The 22,370-nt window shown below is 39.5% G+C and overlaps 1 protein-coding gene across 1 annotated transcript in view; it reads right to left on the bottom strand.

Annotated features, from left to right (window-relative positions):
- Positions 1–9,681: 9,681 nt before the first annotated feature.
- The window catches only part of UPRT (uracil phosphoribosyltransferase homolog), a 33,065-nt gene continuing 20,376 nt past the window's right edge, over positions 9,682–22,370 (bottom strand). The window contains exons 4-8 of the mRNA XM_004592768.3: positions 19,112–19,181; positions 17,993–18,055; positions 14,545–14,706; positions 13,759–13,857; positions 9,682–10,592 (exon numbers count right to left, since the gene is read on the bottom strand). Of these exons, the coding sequence (XP_004592825.2) occupies positions 10,486–10,592; positions 13,759–13,857; positions 14,545–14,706; positions 17,993–18,055; positions 19,112–19,181 (501 nt within the window). The 3' untranslated portion in view covers positions 9,682–10,485. The remainder of the gene's footprint in view (positions 10,593–13,758; positions 13,858–14,544; positions 14,707–17,992; positions 18,056–19,111; positions 19,182–22,370) is intronic.

The raw sequence follows: 22,370 nt of genomic DNA, 5'->3' as shown, positions 1-22,370 counted from the left end.
AGAAAGGAAATCAAAGGAACACGAAGGACATGAAATACAGTAGAAAGACAAAGTGAAGTGATGGGTATAAATCCAGTCACGGCCAGTAATAATCCCAGGTTATTAATCCAATCAAACTTCTTGAACTGTAAGAATAAACAAAAAAGAATGAATGAAATAATATCTAGCTATGACCTAAGAAGGAGAGATACTTCAGGTTTGAAGAGAAAAATAAGTTGAAAGTAAAAGGATATGAAAGATATATCATGCAGAGCCTGGCACAATGGCTTAACTGGCTAATTTTCCCCTTGTAAGTGCTGGGATCCCATATGGGCGCCAGTTCATGTGATTAGGGCAGTCGAGGAATGAAGGAAAGTGGATGAGACAATTGCTTCCAATTTTTTTCTTCCTGCATCTGGAGGAAGGGAGAAGAAGAGAGGAGTAGGATACTCCCAGCAGCCTACCCGCATCAGTACCCAGGAACGGGGGATGGCCACCCAGTGTCATCTCAGGGTCCCTGATGTGGAGCATGTACTGAGGACACTGCTTAAGTGATTTTGATAGTTCTGAGATGCTGTTGATTTCATTGCTCCAAGGTTGAGGAAATCCATCCAAGGTCCATTGACTAACACAGTCCACCTTAGAGTCTCCATTCACCCAGATACTTGCTGTCAAAGCTTGTCTCAGAGTTGTCCAAACTCCATCCTCTGTCAGGCCACTTCTGATCCAGCTACCTGCTAATGTCCTCGGAAAGCAGGGAAGAGGCAGCCATTTGGGTGATTGATTTAACACATAGAAACTGTCACTCTCCTTTTCTCTCTGTAACTGTTTTTCAAATCTTGTGAGAGAGAGAGAGAAAGAGAGAGAGAGAGAGAGAGAGAGAGAGAGAGAGAGAGACTAACATTGCAGTGGGGGCAATAATGCTACAACCTAGACGACGCTTCATCAACACTTTTGGAAGTTATCTGGAGACAGCAATAATTTATGTTGATGTAATACATTGTCAAGGGCCCGGAGGTGTGGCCTAGCAGCTAAAGTCCTCGCCTTGAATGCCCCGGGATCCCATATGGGCGCCGGTTCTAATCCCGGCAGCTCTACTTCCCATCCAGCTTCCTGCTTGTGGCCTGGGAGAGCAGTTGAGGACGACCCAATGCATTGGGACACTGCACCCGCGTGGGAGACCCGGAAGAGGTTCCTGGTTCCCGGCTTCGGATCGGCGCGCACCGGCCCATTGCGGCTCACTTGGGGAGTGAATCATCGGATGGAAGATCTTCCTCTCTGTCTCTCCTCCTCTCTGTATATCTGACTTTGTAATGAAAATAAATAAATCTTTAAAAAAAATACATTGTCAAGCCTCACTCCAAGAGGCTAAAAATAAACTGTAGCTTATAGTGCTATTAGCAGGAATAGGAATCATTCTGAATGACACCCTTACACTTACCTTAGGAAACAAGTAGGATCTACTAACAGAATGGCACATGACTGGAGTAAGTCTCAGTAAAAATTATGTGAATTAAGACAGCTAGCCTTGTCCCCACATGCTATGTGCTGAATTGTGTCCTGACCAAATGCACATCGAAGTCCTAACATCCAGAACCTTAGAATGTGACTATGTGACTATTTGGAGATTGAATCTTTAGAAGTCAAAGTGAGGACACTAGACACACTCTAATCTGACTGGTGTCCTTGGAAGAGAAATATGGACATACAAAAATACACTAGGAGCACGCGTACAAAGGAAAGGAAACAAAAGGATATAGCAAGAAGGCAGCCATCTACAAGCCAGAGAGGCCTTAGAAGTCACACCTTCCATCACCTTGATCTTAGACTTCCAACATTCAGAACAATGAGAAAACAAATATCTGTTGTTACAGGTATTCAGTCTGTGTTCTGTTGTGACAGCACTAGTGAGCTAATCAAGGACACCATCTGACTTGGAACCTAAAATTAACAAATCCTGGTCAATTGTGACATCTTTGTGTTAGAACATTTTGTATGTGGTCAAGAGCCAATTATGTTGGGAAAGTATAATAAATAGTCAATTCTCACAGGCTTGTGTAATCAAATAGAGCTGTATAATAACTGCTGTGTTGGTATTGTTGGTAAAATTCAACTGATTTTCATAACTAAGTCATAAAGCAGATATTGAAAATTATATGTACCGGGAAATTTAATTAAACTTTCTAGGGACATGAGATCAATGGAAATTGATTGGCTTGAGGAAGAAATTTATCTAGTTAACCATTAGTTAACTGATATGCTAAACAGTTCTATTTAAGTTTATCTTAAAGTACAAATTATGGTAGACCAATGGAAAAAACAATCAAATTAATATGAAATAATCAAGATATATCTCATAGTTTTATGGGATGGATTAATTGGGTCTTCCAGGTTATCCCCGTCTTGTACTGACTTCTTGCAATGTAGGACACAGATATTGTTACTATAGCTATTATGTAAGTGCTATACTAAATGTAAGTACAAATAAAAATGCAGTTTTCCTCTAAGATAGCCTGTACCAGGAGAATAGATTGTGCAGGAAGGAGTTGACTCAGTAGATATGAGCTGCTCAAACCTTGTTAACCTCCAGAGGGTCTGTTTCCATTAGTGAGTACTTGTCTAGCTACTAGGAACTGAAGTCTTAAAACGTTCTAATGAGATTGTTTTGCATACTTGGGAGTTTAAAACCACAATGTACCAAGTTTTCTCGTCTCCACAGACAATGTGACTTACGGGGAACATCTGTTTCACTTCTGGTTTTCTATTTTGGTAACTACAGTCAATCATGCAGGCACTATGTCCTATTGTGACCAAACTGCAATAAATTTTGGAGTCTTAAGGTCAAGTGAGCTAATGGAAGATCACACTTAACATGTGTTGTCAAGATTTATAAGCAGAGGAATTGGGTGCATCTTATATACTTTCACTAGAAAAGGAGTCTCGCAAGCTTGTGTCTGTCTCCAGACATTACCCCATGTACCGATTTCTTCTGCTGGGTTTGGTTAGCATCCTTCAGCTGCAATAAACCATAATCACAAGCTGAATGACCTCAGACTCCTAAGAACCATGGAGGTGGTCTTGCAAATTCCTAACAAAGGTATGCGAGGGGCCCGGCACGGTAGCCTAGCAGCTAAAGTCCTCACCTTGAATGCACCAGAATCCCGTATGGGCGCCGGTTCTAATCCTGGCAACCCAAGTTCCCATCCAGCTCCCTGCTTGTGGCCTGGGAAAGCAGTTGAGGATGACCCAAAGCCTTGGGACACTGCACCTGCGTGGGAGACCTGGAAGAGGCTCCTGGCTCTTGGCTTTGGATCAGCTCAGCTCTGGCCATTGTGGTGACTTGGGAAATGAATCATCAGAAAGAAGATCCTCCTCTCTGTCTCTCTTCCTCTCTGTATATCTGATTCTACATTAAAAACTAATAATTTTTTAATTTTAAAGGTATGCTAGAATATTATTAATTAATAGAAAAGAAGGCAGCAGTTGAGATAAAAGACATAGAAAACAACCAAACATTAGTTGTAAATACTACCTTCTCAGAATTACATTAATTGTAAAAAGGATAACGGCAGCCTTCCCATTAAAGAAATTCAAGAAAGACAGTGAAGCAACATTTCAAAAGAAGTCAAAGAAAAAAAAAAACTGTGGGGCAGGCTTTTGGTGCAGTAGTTCAAGCTGCGCCTCTATCTCATATCAGAGTGCTGGATAGTCCTGACTACTGTTTCCATTTCAGCTTTCTGCTAAAGTACACTGAGAGGCAAACAGATTCAAACAGGTTCAAGTGCTTGGGTCTCTGCCACTCACATGGGAGACTTGGATGGAGCTCCTGATTCTTGGCTTCATGGCATGATTGTTGCAAACATTTGGGAGTGAACCAGTAGGAGGCAAATCTCTCTCTCTTCCTCTCTCTCTGTCTTTCAAATATTGAAAAAATATCTGCCTAAAATTCTACAACAGTGAAATATCTTTCCAAAATGTAGGTGGAACATATGTTTTCAGGCACACTAAAGTTGAATTAATTAATTCTAGGATGCCTGCCTGCATTACAAGAAAGAGGAAGAAAGTTCTTAGGGTAGAATGAAGATTTATATGAAAGAAGACTGGATTCAAGAAAGGAATGGAAAGCACCATGAATGGTAAATATCTGGATCAATTATTTTATTTTTTATTTTTTTTACAAAAGTACCTTTTTAATAAACTGATGTATTTCAATGTTGTAACATGATAGCCAAAGCTATGTCAAGGTAGCAAAAGTGAAGATTCCTATTATTTTTTATATATAAACACTATGAGTGACAGTACACTTGTATTCAACTTCACAAGAAATTACCTCTGGCCTATGAGGACTCTGACAGCTTAACACTTTTCAGACAGTGGAGATGGTATGGGCCAGCCAAGCAGATGCTCAAGTCTGGAGCTGTACTCGAAAACCATACTGAAGGAGAGGGGGTGACAATGGCAGTGTGGCCGGCCTGCTGAACACAACTCAAGTCTTTTAAACTTAAGAGATTATAAGGAAAACATGGCGAGTTCCAAAATTACACTGCGTCTGCATCCCAAAGAAATGTAGTCATAAGCAAAGACCCTGAAGCAGGGAACATGTTTCTACCTGTTTTGTGGTGGGAGAAGTGTCATGGATACAGAGTCTTCGAGTTGTCTGTGGCAGTCAATCTCTGCCTACACACCCCGGGGTCACCTGCTGAAAGCCAGAATCCCTGCTCTGTACGGATGCTGGTGATGGGTAACTTGCGCAATTGCTTGGCTCAGAGCTCTAGCTGGCTGGAGTTCAGGCATCAAGCGGAGGCTGTGTGTCATGTGCCCCCCCAACCCCCGCCTTCCGCAGTCTCCGAAGTTGCTTTCCAAGGCCGACGCTCTCTTAGGATTACAACAAACCCAAAGGCATTCAAAACCCTCTGTCACTGTATCACTGTCCACGCCATGAGTGTGCTTTGCTTGGTTACAACGACAAAGACGAATGTAGACTCCATCTTATCACTAGTGTAGTCCTGACCAGATTTTTGAGACAATCTCTCTCTCAACCGAGATCAGGTTAAGCACTAGGTTGTTCTCCTCCATGGGCAAAGGAAAGGTTGGTTAAATGGCAATTAAATCCATTCTCACTTTGAACTATGCAGAAAAGGACCTGACTCAAGCCAAGATTTTTCTAAATTAAGCGATTTCTTTGTTTCTCAGACCAAGGTACAATTAGACTGCCATTCCTGTCCGGAATTCTGTCTGCTGACCGTTACTATGAACATTAGACGTAGCCATCACTTAACTCTACTAGGATTCTACACTACTCTTAAACTCCAGATGTTGCGGATGAGATGGATCAATTATTTTAAAGGTTCATTTGTTATGGCACAGTTACAGAAAGAAGGAGAGGAACAGGGAGGGGAGAGATGGAGACAGACTGAGATTGATCTTTCACTCCCCAAAATAGCTGCAACAGCCAGGGCTGGGACGGGCTGAAGTCTCCCCTGTGTGAGTCTCCCCTGTGGGTCGCTGGGACGCAAACACTTGTTCCATCTTCTTCTGCTTTCCCAGGCACATTAGCACGGCGCTGGATCAGAAGTAGAACAGTGGACTTTGAAGTTGCATTCCTATGGGTTGCTAGTATCATGGTAGCAGCTTAACCTACTATGCCATAGAAAAACCCCCTTATGTGGGGAAATTAAAGTGAGCAAAAAAATAACAAAAAGTATATTGTGAAGGTCAGTATGTATAGTAATAAAATATATAGCAAGGATCGCACAAAGGCTGTAAAGGCAGGGTAGGGAGTGGGTAATGGAAACACATTGTTAAAGTTCTCCATGAAGAAGGAGACTATGATAAGTTGAAGATATATACCATAACCCCTAAAGGATTAAAAAAATAAAGCGTTAAAACTAATAACAAATCATGTGGGCTGGATAGTCGGGTTCGTTGGGTTGAACTAGGCTTCAATGTCCATTGACATGTATGAGAGCTGAATGGGATGTGGGAGAGACTGGACTAGTCTGCTGCACATACTGGCAAACCAGGGCAGGGGGTGGGCTTGGTGGGGGTTATTGTGGGTCGCTCTGACTAGGCTGCAGCTCCCACTGGTTTATGTGAGGGCCGAGTATGTGCTGGGCAGAACCAGGCTAGATTGTGACACCCATTGGTTCCGGTGGAATTCAGGGATGTAAACAGAACCAACCCAGCAATTGCAATCACCAGTTGATCGGGGCAATGGACTGTGCCGGGCCCTGTGCTTGCTAGTACATACAAGAATCTAGTCTGGGAACACCTCACACAAAGTCTCTTTGGGGATCTCCCCAATCGAACTACCGTACTCAGAGCCCTAACCATGAAAAGACAGAGGACAGAACAACTCAATCAACCACCTCAGCCACATGTGGCAGTGAAAGACTGGGCAAACGGAGACTCTAAGACGAACTATGTCAATCAGTGGATTCTTCAACGACCTCATCGTGCTTGGAGTGGCGAGATTGGCAGTGATTCATAACTGTTGAACTATTAAAACCACTTAAGCAAGTATCTCAGAGCATGCCCACATGGGGTGGGTGCGAGACTGGGTGGGCCTTCTCCCTCAATATCCCCCTTTACCTCAGATACATAAAGGAAACAATGTGGAAATAATAGTCTCACCCATTTTCTTGTAAACCTTGAACCTTCTAACCCTAATTAACAATGTAAAGATTGTCAAAAATATAATTTAAAAATGGAAACATTTAAAAAAAATTTTAAAATAGAGCTAATAACAAATCAAAAGAGAAAAAATGGAATCATGATTAATACTCAACTAACCCAAAGGGTATAAAATGAGGGAAAAGTAAATATAGAACAAATAGGCAAATAAATACCAAGATGGGAGATTTAAAACCAATGATTGGCATTTGGCCTAGTAGTTAAGATGCCCATGTCCCACATCAGAGTACCTGATTTCAGCTGTCAACTATAGTTCCTAACTGAACCTTTCTGCTAATGAGGATCCTAGGAGGCAGCAATGACAGTTTAAGTAATTGGGTTGACATTCATATGGGAGACTTGGACTGAGTCATCAGCACTTGGCTTTGGGCATTTTGGAAATGAACCATCAATTGAGAATTCGATCTCTCAAATAATTTTTTAAAACAATCAGCAGCAATCACATTAAATTAAAAGGATGGAAAACAATATGCTACGTTAATATTATTCCAAAGAAAGCTACAATATTTATTTTAACATCAGCCAAAGTAGATTTCAGAACAAGCAATATTAACAAGTATAAAGAGAGATGTTTCATAATGATGAAGGGTCAAATCATCAGGAGAAAATAATAATCTTAATTTAGGTACCCAGCAGAGTTTCAAAATACATGAAGCCAATATTAATAAATCTAAAAGGATAAATAGGAAAGTCCAAAATGCTAGTCTTGGGTTTCAACACTCCTCTCCCAATAATGGATCAAGCAAGCACACAGAAAACCAGGAGTTTGGACTCCATTCGAATCTTCCTGGTGGGTGGCAAAGTCCCAGGTATTTGGACCATCTTCTGCTGCTTTCCCTCAACATTCACAAGGAACTGGTCAAAAGCAGAGCAGCAGGGACTCTAACCCGTACTCATATAGGAAGTACAAGTCACAAGAAGCAGCTCAACCTTGTACACCACAACATTGGCCCCAACATTCAAATTTTAAGAAGCACTGCTGTATTCTACTTGTCATTTTTATTGTACCAGAGATTTTTTTTGCCTTCAATAGGAATTTAATTTCATTAAAAAGAATCTTGTTTTAAGTAATCTGTTCATTTTGTGTAAACTTTAGATTTTAGAAAATGTCCCAGGTCCATGAAATCTTGCAAGAGGTTCACCCTACCAGTCATGTCTCATTTATTTAAAAGGGCCAAATTTTAGAAGACATGGCTACAACTTTTCTTAAAATCTGCCAGAGGTAGAGGACAAACATCAGGGGGTAATATGATCCCCTTGAATAATTCTCACTGTTCACGCCAGGCAGCCTGTGTGGAAACCAGTCAACTCGCAGTCATGTTCACTGATGCGAAGGAGCACAAGCATGTTAAATCCAAAGGGATGTTCATATAAAAATACTTTTCCTGAAATGCAGTTTTCCTACTCTCAAATATGAATTTATCTAATGCTCTATAATAAAGTCATTTCAATAAAAATATTGAAGCCCGAACAAATGCACTAATTCAGAAACATTAACTCCCCTAGTAGTAGGCATCATCTTTCCAACTAATTTAATACCATAATCTCAAGCAAATTTGTTCTCTATCTAAATTTGCTGGCTTTCCAAGGACAGAGAGATAATGATTTTGGCTTTTAATAGGTTTCAGTCACAGCTTCTGCTAATCTGGAGTAAACAAGATCCACATTGTATCAAAATCAGAAGTGACAGATATAGGTAAGAATTTCAGTAATAATTTGAAAGAAGGACTGCAATATGGGTGATTCATCTATAATGGTTCTTAAAAATAAAGGGAGAGAGTTACGGTAAGGTTCTATAGCAGTCTACCTGCAGGGTAAAATATAACCCATACCGTTTGAGTTGCTTTTCTCTTCCCCAATCTTTGTCAACTTTTGTCAGCTTTAGTTCTTTCTAAGACACTGCCTTCTGCTCTTCTCTGTATTTTTTGAACAGAGGCCCACAACAGCTGCCTACAGGCCCCTGAGAGTATAATTAATCAAGTAATCAGCCAGGCACCACTGTTAAAATGTTTTAATATCATCACAAAATTAGGCCAGAGTTTATGCAGATTTCAGAAGACATGGATTTTTCAAAAATAGTTTCCCTTCCAGAAGCCTAAATATGAACAGGTAAGTAAGCCTTAGAGATTTTTTTTAAAGAGTACGGATGAGGTTTTTCTTTTCCCATTTTAATACAACTGCAGTTAGTAAACACGCAATATAATTTCCATGTCCAAAGTCCCTCGTAAAAATGTTCAAATTTAAAATGAATTGATATATGCAAGCATATATGCATATATTTATCCAGAAGATCCGTATTATGTAGGCAAGTATACCATGAAGTGGAGCTACCTTGTAGTATGCATGTCTACTTTTAAATAAAAGATGGACTCCCAATGAAACTGTTATATTATCTTGACAAAAGAATGCTGGACTTGTGCCATGCTCTATAACTACAATGTCAGAATACACTTGGATAACAGAATGATGGACTTGTGACTGTTGTTGAGGGACTGAACTAATATTACAGTATAAGAGAAAGCAGTAGGGGGGAGAGGATGAAGGAGGGTGGAAGGGGAAATCCCTGAGCCTAAAGAACTGTATCATGAAAAATAATTTACTTACACATGTGTGTGTGTGTATATATACATATATAACTGAAATAAAAAGACAAATAAAAATGAATTAAAATTTTAATTACTTTGGGCTTGGCGGCGTGGCCTAGCGGCTAAATTCCTCGCCTTGAATGCACCGGGATCCCATATGGGCACCGGTTCTAATCCTGGCAGCTCTACTTCCCATCCAGCTCCCTGCTTGTGGCCTGGGAAAGCAGTCGAGGACGGCCCAATGCATTGGGACCCTGCACCCGCGTGGGAGACCCGGAAGAGGTTCCTGGTTCCCGGCTTCGGATCGGCGCGCACCGGCCCATTGTGGCTCACTTGGGGAGTGAATCATCGGACGGAAGATCTTCCTCTCTGTCTCTCCTCCTCTGTGTATATCTGGCTGTAATAAAATGAATAAATCTTTAAAAAAAATTTAATTACTTTATTTATTGGCCATGAAATCCAGGAAGAAACCCCCCCCTTTCCCAAACATGTCAAGAAAAAGTACCAGCAACTCCTTTCCGAAGAACTGATGGCATTAACAGTACTGAGCTCTGGCTTGTCAGCATTCACACACCCCTAATTCAGCCTTTCAGTTATGTTACATTTCAGTTATTGAAAATAACCCACTACCTTCTTCACTGCCTTATGGCTTGGAAGGGCATTGCCTATAAGACAGTTTGGGAAATGGCATGATCAAAGAGTTAACCATATACCCAGGTCTGCCAATCAAATGAAATTAATGAAAATGCACTATTCTAGGAGGCATAATTTTTTTCCTCTTTTCTGAGTTACTAACATGTATAGTATTAGGAAGTAAAGAGCTGAGGAAGGTGGCAATAGCCACACACATGAAACCGCACTACAACTAAGAACAAACTAGATCAAATGCAAAGGTTTACTTTGTGGCTGCAAGCAACTTCTAAACTAAGAGGTTCATTAGAGAACAGAAATTCACTGAGGGCTCACAACTTTCATTAGCATATTATGACAATTTCCATCTTATGTAAGAGTTCTGCTTGCGTCCATATTGCATTTGGTGTGAACAGTCAAGAAATTATCAAATAAAATAAATAAAGCCTCAAATATTTCCTTTTTACTGTACCTGATCCCAAAATTAAAAGGCATCTTTAATATGTTGTCTCTGTCACTTTTCCAGTGAAGTAATACAAGTAGAAACTCAAAAATATAACTGTAATATTACACAAGAAAAGCCATTTCCTCCAATAATTCAGTCTGTCCCAAAATATTTCTGTCCAAAATGTGTAGGTGCAACAGGATGCACTTCAGTAGTTAAAATTGTGATCTCTGGAAACTCTTGGATGATTGATTTGGCACCTTTAAAAAATAAAAGAAAAATTATGATAAGATTGGTTGGTAACACTAGTCAAAATTTAGGAATTTGTATCATTCATTGTAACCAGGTCTAATACTGACAGAAAAGAATAGTCTTTGCATACATAGCCAGACTTGTCTAATCCCTTCATTATACAATGTCTCATCTAAGAGGGCATCAAAAATTTTATGGGAAACACATGTTATAGAAAAACTATGCATGGATTTCATATATTTGACCCCCTGAAACTTATTTTATCTTGTCATTTCCATCAGAATTTTGAACTATGCTTATATCTGAAAGCCTTGCTAGCAGTTACATTACGCCCCTCATTAATACATTCTTAGAATCAAATCATTTCATATCCGAGATCTGAAGAATGCAATTATTTGGTTATAGCAATTCTTCCTTTTCAAATCCCCTTGCCTCTTGCAACATCTGCATCACATATTGTAGCAGTGGTTTCAGTCCTGGTTCCTCAATTTTTGATCCAGCTTCTTGCCAACACATCCTGGAAGGTAATGGATGAGGACACCAGTGCTTGGGGAACCTCTGCCATCTACGTGGGAGACTCAGAAGGAGTTTGGGGTTCCTGCCTTTGGCCTCGCCCAGCCCCAGCTGTTATTTATGGGCATTTAGTAAATAAATCAGTGGAAGGAAGATCTCCTCCCTCCCTTCGTCTCTTTTTCTCTCCCTCCCTTCCTCTTTTCTTCTCGCCTCTCTCTCTCTCTCTCCCTATTACTATGGTCTTTCAAGTAGATGAAAAATAAAATTAAAAGAAACATTTAAATTATTTTGATTTATAATGTCAAAGAATAGTATATTCTATTATTCTAACATATACTATTGGAACTAAAGACATAAATTTTCTATTCCTCAAAATAGGAATCTCAATAATTATTGCATTAATCTCACTGTCTTCTATCCCACCTGTGTTATATATAAATGTATATCCAAGGAAACCATCCCTTTTCAACACCAACACTGAATTGTAGGCAATTTTTTTTTAATGTAATGAAACAGGCCATCTTCCCGATGCAGTGGCCTCCTGAAAGCAGCTTTCCCAAGTTGCTACTGTGCTGAGATGGAGATGAGGAAACACCATCGCTGGACAAATCACATAGGAGGAAATTTCAAAAAGTTCATGGGAAATACCCAGCATGAAAAAAATATTCATGGATTTCAATTTTTTTTTGCACCAAAACAAACCATGTTTTAATTCTATTTTCCATGTACTTCATGAAGTCTCCTCATATTTTTCTTTTCAATTATGATGAAAATTCAATATAAACATTTGAAAATATCCCCAAAATGCTAAAAAAAAAACGCCACTATTACTATTATGTATGTATTCTGAATTCAAAATTGACATAGCACTGCATATGTCAGAAGCTTCTTAAGGTGAGGCAAACAAATCCCAAATCCACACAATTTTAGTAATTAAAATATCCATGATTTGTGTTGGCTAATAGGTGCATTATTCTAGTGCTATTATTTTCATACTACTCAAACATATTGATTTAACAGTTACATAATAAATTCTACAACCTTCAAATATATGTAAGAGCATTTCAGGATGTTCATGGGAGAATGAAATTACAAGTTCATTTAGGTACAAAAAAACTTGAAATGCATGCTTAGTTTTTTTCAAATATACATTTTGCATGAGCTTTCTGAAAACTATTATTCAACAATTTCCCTATTGTTATTTATATGCTTCAATTTTTCCCACACTAAATAATTTTGCAACAAATATCCTAAGAGGTAGTTTTACATGCACGTAGTGCTAATTTAATGTTATAATACCAACTCTCCTATGTATAGCAAAAAAGTTAGGATCTTAAATTATGCACTTCTCCTTCAGTTCTTTGATCATGCCCTTTAGGCAGATAACTCAAAAACTTAAATATTTCAATGACTTCTGTTCACTGAACACTGCAAAGTCCACTGCAGGGATCACTGAAACCTTGAGTTCTTGCTGTTTGGAAGTAACGCTCAGGCAAAGGCACGAGCCAGAGGAAGCAGGCACTTTTTTCTTTGTCTTTTGTTTTTATTTCTTTCTTTATTTGAAAGGCAGAATTATCGAGTGAGAGGAAGAGAAAGAGATATTTTCATCTGCTGGTTTACACCTTAGATGACTGCAATAGCCAGAGCAGGGCTAAGTCAAAACCAGGAAACAGGAGCTTCATCTGAGTCTCCCATGTGGGTGGCAGGGGCCCAAGGCTTTGGACCATCTTCTGCTGCTTTTCCCAGACCATTAACTGGGAGCTGGATCAGAAACAGAGCAGCCAGCACAGATAAGTGAGCCTAAATAGGATGACACTGTTGCAGGCACCAGTTTTACTCACTTTGCTACCTCACCCCTATGTCTTTTTTTTTTTTTTTCTGTTTTGAAGCAGAAACTTCTATCTAAACAATCTACCTAAACAGAGTAACCAGCAAGGCAACTACAATTATTTTCAGTTCACATGAGGGTACTTCAAAAACCTCATGGAACACTGAATGGAAAGTTTGGTTTCATATAAAATATTTTTGAAATCCATGCAGTTTTCTTTTTAAACCACACACACACACACACACACACACTCTCTTCCACCTGCTGGTTCATTTCCTAAATGTTTCCAATAGCTGGTTCTGGGGCCAAGTGGAAGCCAGGAACTTCCAATTCCATTCAGGTCTCCTAGGTGGATGGCAAGAGGCCAAGCACTTGGGACATCCTGTGCTGCTTTTCCAGGCATGCTAACAGGCAACTGGAACACAAGTAGAGCTACTGGGACTCGAACCAGAGTCCATACAGAAAGCTGGTGGTATATGCAAGAGCTTAATCCACTGTGCCCCAATGCCACTCCCTGAATAGTTTTCTTAACCAGCATTTTCTATGAATTTTGTGATGGCTTCCTCATATGCATGGATTTCAACCAAAGTAAACTTAACTTTCTGTTCCAGTTTTTACAGATCTTCTGAAGTATTCTCTTGTATCTCCAACTGAATTTGAACTTTAGAATTATATAAAAATATTATCAGAGTACAAGTTGTAACTGCCAGAATTAGATTCCGATTTTACTATGGGAGCAAATAACTGTTTCCTTGGGATGAGGGGCTAGAACAACGTGTACTTACCCACTTCAAGAGCACCTGCAGGCTTATTATGGTCTCATGTTAACTCACCGTGAGGAGTGGAGAACAGACTGAGCAGGATGATGACATTGGGTTGAACTCCATGTTCTATAAGAACCTTCACTGCTTCAATTACAGTATTTCCAGTGCCTGAAATCAAAAGACAGCCAAATGAATCAGCAATTCCAATGTTTGCTTCAGAATGGTTTTTAAGTGTCTTTGAAGTCAGAGCAATATAGTAATCTAACATAAGACGTCACTGGGCAAAGCTTCATTTGACACTGTTTGTTCCTCATCACTGCTATTTTCAGTAATGGACACGACACATATACTTTTCAGTTATCAAATACATGACAAGCTCTACATTCATTTAGTATTTGAGATATCAAATTTAGCATATTTTCCCTTACCTCCCCCAGGAGACCATGCCATGTGTGATCTCAGTAAGCTTGAGAAAGAGAACAAAATAGAAGAAAAGAAATATTATCTCCAGAGAGGATAAATCCTTAAGAAAATCACTCTATACTCATTAGGCTAGAAAAGGGGACATGTTTCAATGTATTTTTGTGTTCCATGAATTTTGCCTCATTAGATCTTACATTTCTATGTGTTCATTTCAAGACAGAAGCTCTCTGGAGCTAATAAAGTTTGACTAATGCATATTCTCTTATTACATAATAAAATTCCCAGTGAAGTGCCCAAGGCAACTCTAAATCCAACTAGGGAAAACACATTTACAAAGTGTTTTTGCTTTTTATATAAGGTGTCCAGGCGACAGGTTTTAAGTAAAATTTAAACTGTTATTCAAAGACTAGGAATTGAACTCCAGCTACTTACTAAGAATTGGATACATCAGAAGGACTTTTCTCTTGTAAATGTCTGGGGGGAACTTGGCATAATATACTTTGGCTCTCTGTGTCTCCTCATCACTCTGAATCAGGATCTTCCCAATTCGAATGGATCGACAGCAGTCCCGTAAACCTTGCTCCATGGCTTCACCTTGAGGAAGGACATTTAACAAACGAAACAAGTAACAACAACAACAACAATTGTTGGGGGGAGACAGATTGAAAGCCCAAAATTAGGCAGAGTCAGTAATGATCATTAAAATTAATACAAAAAGGACACAAGAGGGAAGCAATGTTTCTAAACTACTTTGTTCTTAGTGCAGGCCAATAGCACGAGGAAAATGAAGCCCGGGTAAGCTAGGTTTGTTGCTGGCTTACAAGTTTGAGAGCTGTGGTGCTTCCTGTGATTAAACAGGAAACAGTGTTTTCTTGAGCTGTTCCCTGAGCTTTTTCCTATACTAGCAACATTTGTACTCCAAATGTTTTGAAGAAGTCCTCAAGCCACCTTAATGTATCATTTTCATCTAAAAATGTTTTTGAAAATCCATGACAGAATAGGGGTTATAAATCAAAGTTCTTTTAGATGACTGTAGCATCAGGAAACACCACTTAGCTAACTGATGACCTCCCCAACAGAGGTGTCCTTGTTAACGAGGAGCACTGCTTACCCTCCCCCCAAGAACCACCACTGCTACCTCATTGGTTTTTGAACGTATTTTAAAGTCTGAATTCCTTTAAGGAAGTGCTCACCAAAACTCACTCTCATATCTTCAAGATTTTAAAAGGGTGAAATCAGAATTTTCTACCAACACTACTGGCATTTACTTAACATTTTTCTTAGATTTTTTTTTTAAGGAGAAATCGTTCATTCATTATTTAAAGATCACAAGACAACATCTGAATTTCTGTCATGCAATTTAAATGTTTTACTTTTTTGATAAAGCAAAATATAATAGAAAAAAAAGTCATTTAAATTTAAGAGGAGCAGGTGTTGTGGCAGAGTAAGTTAAACTGCCACTTGTGATACCAACATTCCATATCAGGGTACCAGTTCAAGTTCCAGCTGATACAGTTGTCACCAACTCCCTGTTAATGTGCCTGGGAAAGCAGTGGAGGATGGCCCAAGTGCTTGGGCCCTTACACTCATGTAAGAGATCCAAATAGAGTTCCTGGTTCCTGGCTTAGTCCTAGTCCAGACCTGGGTGTTGTGGCCACTTGTGGAGTGAATCAGCAGATGGAAGATCTCTCTCCACCTCTCTGCCTTTCAAACAAACACTTTTTAAAATTATTTGATTTCTATTTGAAAGGCAGAGTTACAGAGGGAAGAAGAGAGAGGAAGGGGAGAAAGGAAGAGAGATAGAGGAGAGAAATCTTCCATCAGCTGATTCATTCCCCAAATAGTGGCAATGGCCAGAGCTGAGCTGATCTGAAGCCAGGAGCAAGGAGCTTACTCTGGCTCCCAAGGCTTTGGACCATCCTCTACTGCTTTCCCAGGCCACAGGCAGGGAATGGATCAGACATGGAGCAAACTGCACACGAATCAGTGCCCATGTGAGAGACTGGCACCAAAGGCAGAGGGTCAGTTTACTATACAAATCTTTTTTTTTTTAAAAAAAAGAGAAAACCTTATAGCATTAGTGAAAACAAAAATAAACTATTTCTTGTGTATATAAAATTCAACAAGCATCCATCAAGGATAAAAACAATTCTACCTGCACATTCCCCCAAGTCATTGGCAGTGCAAGCACCTAGAAGTGCAGGGACTGTGCTGATGCCTTTAGGGAAGAAGCTGCACTGAACAGAATAGACTGTACATTAAAAGTACATCATGACATGGTATTTCTATGATTACATACTTAGGAAAACATTTTGTGTGATGTTTTGACTCATGTATATATTGGGGAATGATCTACCCAGTGTAATTAGCATATCCATCACCTTAAATTTCATAGTTTATGGTGAAGAAATTAACACTTGCCTCTTTTAATTGTTTTGAGATCTATAATGCATTATCATTAACTTTATTCACCCTGCTGTGCTACAGAAAAGCCAGAACACAGAATACTGAACCAGATAAACTCATGATAAACTAGCATTTCTATCACTTCAAACTGCTACCAATTTCTTCATGGTAAATAATTCCAAACCCCATCTTCCAAACTTTTTGAGATATATAAGGCACTATTGTTAACTACGTTCACCCTGCTGTGCCACAAAACACCAGAACTTGGGAACCATCTCTTATCTAACAGTGTACCCACTGACCAAGCTACCCCCCAACTCAACTCACTCCAATGTCAAATAAGCATTGCTTTATTCTCACCTCCTAAGAGATTAACTTTTTTAGATTCCACTTATGAGTGAGATAATGTGGTATTTGCCTTTCTGTGCCTGACTTATTCCATTTAACATAATGTCCTCTGGGGACATCCATGCTGTTATAAATTGTAGGATTTCATGTATTTTATGGCTGAAGAGCATTTTACTGTGTATATATAACCACATTTTCTTTTAAAATATTACATATCAATCAAAAATATTTAAAGCCAGTTGTCTTAACAATTTTTAAAAAGTTGGACAGTATTCTGAGACTGCAATATTGCTTGAGAGATTATCTTTTATTAAAAAAGGGAGCTTAGAGCTATTTTACTTGAGGTATTCAGTTATTCACAAACAGAAATCCATAGCCAGAAAAGAGAAATGAACATTTATATATTTAAAAAAAATTCCATCTGTTTCCAGTGCAAGTGAGTGTGGCTGCCACCATTAATGCAAAAAAAAATGTTCATTTGTACAAAAAATTAAGTTTGTTGAATGGAAGTAATCATTCCCATGTACATGGTATAGGTTCTAATGACAGACCTGTGATTTTGCTGCACAAATTGGCTTAGAAGGCTAATCAGTTGGGCTCAAACACAAATACAACATTTATAAGATCAGCAGAATGAAATACCTAGAGCTAATGACATATAAGTGCTTTTGCTTGCATGGTCACATAGTCATCAAATATAAACTTAAAAAGATTGAAGGAGCCATTCAGTCAAGCTCCTGGAAGGGGAATACTGTTCCTATGACAGAAATAAAACAAAAACAGATTTTCTCCAGGCAGGTATTCAAACTTCTAGTAGCCTGAATTTCTATCATGTTCCTTCAGTCACCAAACTGCCCAAGACAGTGTCATTGCACCCTCCGTTGAATCTCTTCGAAAGCTTCCTTGCCTATGGAGGCAGGCTACCAGGGAAGCTGCTCTGTAGTTAAAATTAGCCCAACTTAGCAGCACACAGGCTATGAGTGCAAGGCATCAGGATAGACAACATGGGCGGTGAGATTTAAGCTAAGCAGGCTGCAATTACAACAGACAAGGCTGCCTCTCTCCTGAGAAACAGCCACAGTTTCTATGCATGCAAAGAGACAAACTCACACATGTACAAACCTACCGCTTCTCATTATGCTGACCCCACAGTTTCCCTTCTCAAATTTCACTCCTTCATACTTGTACCCTGTTGGGAAATAAAACCAAAGAATTAATCTTTTTTCATTGGAGCAAACTTCTTGTTTCATAAATTACCCATGGGTCTAAAGCAGATGGAGACAGTAACCCTTGTCCAGACACACAGTTTAACACCTTAGGTTTTCTGAGTAAGTAATGATTTGAGTCATGATTTTTCATAGTTATTTCTTAATTCTTCATAATGAACCTGTGGGGATAATTGGGAGAGGCAGACTTCACTGCATGGGAATAGGACTTATTATAGTATGATATTCACACACACGTTCATCAAATTGAATTCAAAGGAGACTCACTGCACTCCGAGAATGCTGTATACCCCATCAATTCAAACTAGGACCCCACTGTGAGCCACAGCAAAAAGCCTCCTTATTCCATTCCTTTTCATGAGTCTCCATTCTGTCTTAAAAGCAGAAGAAAAAGGCTGAAACAGTTATCAAACTCTGCTCAACCCCCAGTCTCATTCTGAATTTGTGTCAATTAAGATGCACCAAACTCAGCTCCCAATTTTCACAAGGTCAACCCTTTAAATAGGACAGTTTTCCATTTCTTACTAAAGAAGAAAATCAGAATTTCAAATCCATGAAACAGATATCTTTAGCTACTTTCTATTAGAGTGGAACAAAGCACCTTCTCCAGTTCTCATTTTTCTTTTCTGCTATTCATTCTTTTTTTTTAACCTGGAGTTTCAATGCCAAACCAGCCTTGCCCATTTGTTAACACCAGCAGCTTCTCCACCGAGGTGAAGATAAGCTGCCAGAATTCTTAACTCTGGTCCCAATGGGCTGTCATCAGAAGTAACACCTGCATGCTGAAGATTATTTATTAACCTTTAATTTGAATTGACAAGCAAACCATTAACAAAAAGTCACCTCCACAGATTTCTTTACTTAGTGCCTGAGTTTTTTTAAAAAAAGAAGTTTAAAATAACAGCTCTGCCTAGAGTTCTTATTGTACGTATTGATTTTTATTCACACTGCTTTTCTTCCTTTCTCCCTCATTCTAGTTCAGAATTTTTATGAAAAATTTTTTGAGTAACCCCACTTACCTGTTGGAGTGGTCACCATGCATTCTTTATATGGGAGCTGATTTAGTCCCTCTTCCACAACAAGTCTGATCTAGAGAGTCAAAGGAGGAATAAGTTGACAGTCTGGTGAGACTCTCCTGCTGGTTGCTAAGCTCATGAGGTGAATGAGAAAGCAGAGGTGGGCAGCACACTAAGCAAAGGTTATCTTTGGATGTGGAAGGGGGCCCATATCATGTGTTAGAGACAGATCCAAATGTCATATTGCTTGTTGCTACATATTCTGCCTCATGCACACAGTTGCCACCAAAAGGCTTCAGTTGTGATGGGGTGTAGCGGGTTGATACTAGCACCTGCTTGCCCAGTTAATTGACAGTGGTGACAGCGCGGAAAGGGAGGTTCCCTGCCCGGCCCTTCCTACCTCCTCTCACACCATTGAAGTTAGTTGACAGAGTGGAAATGGCTTCCAAGGTTCCAAACCCGGTCTCTCCTGCCTCCTACGACGCTACTTTAGATTGATAAAACTACAGGGAAACTTTGGGCTCCGACAGCTTCCTTCCTGCCTCCTGCCACTTAGTTAATGAATGTATGGAAACTCTGTACTGTATGGCTCTCAATCTGACTGGAGGATGAGAGCATGAAAACCCCTAGGAGAAATCAGTGGTGAGAAGGTATTTGGGGACCGGGGTAGGGAAAATTCCTGAGCCTATGGAACTGTGTCATAAAAAAAAAAAAAAGCTGACTTCAACCATGCAGTGCAGTGGTTGCTGAAGTGCAGTGGGAGCTACTGTGGCCAAGCTTGGCCAATTAAGATTCCTCCTAATATCCTCCACTTGTGTCTGCTATAATTTCTCTTGCACTCTACAACATAATATACTTTTTGATTCTCAATCAATCCAGCTATGATTGAAACAAAACTCCAGCAAGCAGTAAAACTCATGACAAACCTCCTTAGTAGAACACATACTTTTGGTTATCTAGAAACAGTGCTTACTGGGAATTTTTCTGCCTTGATCATTACCTTTTAAATTCTTAATTAATTTTCTTTTTAACAAAGACCCATGATGATGCAAACAAAGCCTGAAACTTCTTCAAGGAGGATCCAGGGGAATGTATTCCAGTTTCTCAGCTGAAGAAAAGGCACACAATAACCACAATATGTGATACAGAGGAAAGAATCACTAACAACTAACAAGGAGCAGGGGTGTTTAGCCTAATGCTTAAAGGTACCAGTTAAATGGTTCATGCCACACACTGGTATGCCTGGATTTGATTCCTGGCTCTGGCATCCAACTTTAGCTTCTCTGAAGCCATGTGGAAGACCCTGTGGGAGACCCCAACTGGGCTTCCAGGTCGCAACTTCAGGCTGACCTAACCATAGCTATTGTGGAAATCTGGGGAGTGAACCAGCAAAGGGGACCACTCATGTTTGCTTGAGCACACTCTTTGTGTCAGATAAGTTTCTCTAAAGAGCTGTGGGGAACAGTCTCCAAAAACCAGATACAGTATTTCCATGAGGAGCAACCACATCTGACTATCATAAAGTCTGTGTAGAGTGTGTAGTGCACATTTTCTCCAATCAATTTTATATTGCTGATGGAGAATCAGAACAGCAGGGAGAAGTATCAGGTCCCATGCTTTGTTATCACAACACAACACCCTGCTGCCATTAAAATATCAGTTCCAAATGGTCCAGTACTGTGTCAGCCTGCAGCATCAGACAGAGGACCTGGAAACCACATGAATACTGCATGCATATGCATACTCACCTCCAGTCACTGCTTGCCATGGGCATTTATGCTCTTTATGAACAAATTCCAAGGAATCTTTTCTTTAAAGAGCCTGAATCTCCTCCTCTTAGTAACATTCCTTTAAAGAGTCTTCTCTCCCTGCCTATCATCTGCAATTCTAGCACAGAAATTAGGGTATCCAATTCTTACAGGAGAGTGGAAATCCACAGCAGTGATCAATATATCAAAAAATCTGAGGATCAGAGAAATGAACCCTGGCAAATTTAGGACAGAATTTCTTCCTTCTATGTCGGGAACCTTGTACTGGGAGATAGTATACTAGAAATCCTCAACAATAGACCTAAATCTTCTAGTTCCTTCCACAACCACAACACACCATCAGGACCTTCAAAGAGCCAACTGTAAAAAATAGAGCAGTCCAAATTACCATCCTGTCAGGTGAATTATACTCAAGTTTCTTATTATTCCAATTGGCTAAGGTACAAGGGACAAAAAATTTATGAAAAATAGAGTTAAAAGATACTTATTTTGGTGCAAAAGCCTTTGCAATTCACGCAAAGATTTTTTTTTTTTTTTTTTTTTTGTCATTCGGTGCACTTTCCATGAATTTTTTTGAAGACCTTTCATATAATGCCTGCCCTTTAGGGAAGCATTTTTCAATAACCACAGACTTAATGCCTATTTTCTGTAGAAGTAAAAAGCACAAGAAAGTGAAAGAAAGGAGGAACACTTTTCTATGAGAGAACACCGAGACCCTTGTACTCTCCACAGCAAGCCATTAAGACAAAAGTTCCTTCTGCTTCCAACCTGTTCTTTTGGTTTGATAAAAGCATAAAAGACAGAATGACCTAACTGTAGCCCACAAAATGTCAACCACATTTATCTTGGTGCCTTCACTGCCCCCTGAAAGCTCAAATAATTTTTAAATAGAATTTTCTCTGAACTAAGAATTTTAAAGCCAAAAGCAGAACAGGAGTTGACTACATGCTTCTGGAATAAATTCCCCAGGGAAAATCTAAATGAAAAGTTTCATGTTTTTTTTTTTTTTTTTGGAGGGGGGTTCCTCAGATTCCCTTTAATAATCTACCTTCTACCACTTGATCATAATTGTGAGGTTTAATAAACCACAATTCTTTTTTTTCCGAAGATTTATTTATTTTTGTTGGAAAAGCAGATTTTCAGAGAGAAGGAGAGACAGAGAAATCCTCCATCTGCTGGTTCACTCCACAAATGGTCACAATGGCTGAAGCTGAGCTGATCTGAAGCCAACAGCCAGAAGCTTTTTTTTCTGGGACTCTGATGTGAACGTAGGGTCCCAAGGAATTAGGCCATCCTCTGCCACCTTCCTAGGCCACAAGCAGGGAGTTGGATGGGAAACGGAGCAGCAGGAACAGGAGCAGGCACCCATATGGGATCCCAGTGCTTGGAAGTGAAGGATTAGCCAACTGAACCATTGTGTCACACCCTCGATTCTTTCTTTTCAAAACTCAATACTAACAATAGCATTCATATTGAAAACTCCATGAGTTCGG

The sequence above is a fragment of the Ochotona princeps genome, chromosome X (assembly GCF_030435755.1).
Source record: "Ochotona princeps isolate mOchPri1 chromosome X, mOchPri1.hap1, whole genome shotgun sequence".
Lineage (NCBI taxonomy): Eukaryota > Metazoa > Chordata > Mammalia > Lagomorpha > Ochotonidae > Ochotona > Ochotona princeps.
The sequence above is the reverse complement of the archived record's forward strand: the minus strand, read 5'-3'. Positions and strand labels throughout refer to the sequence as shown.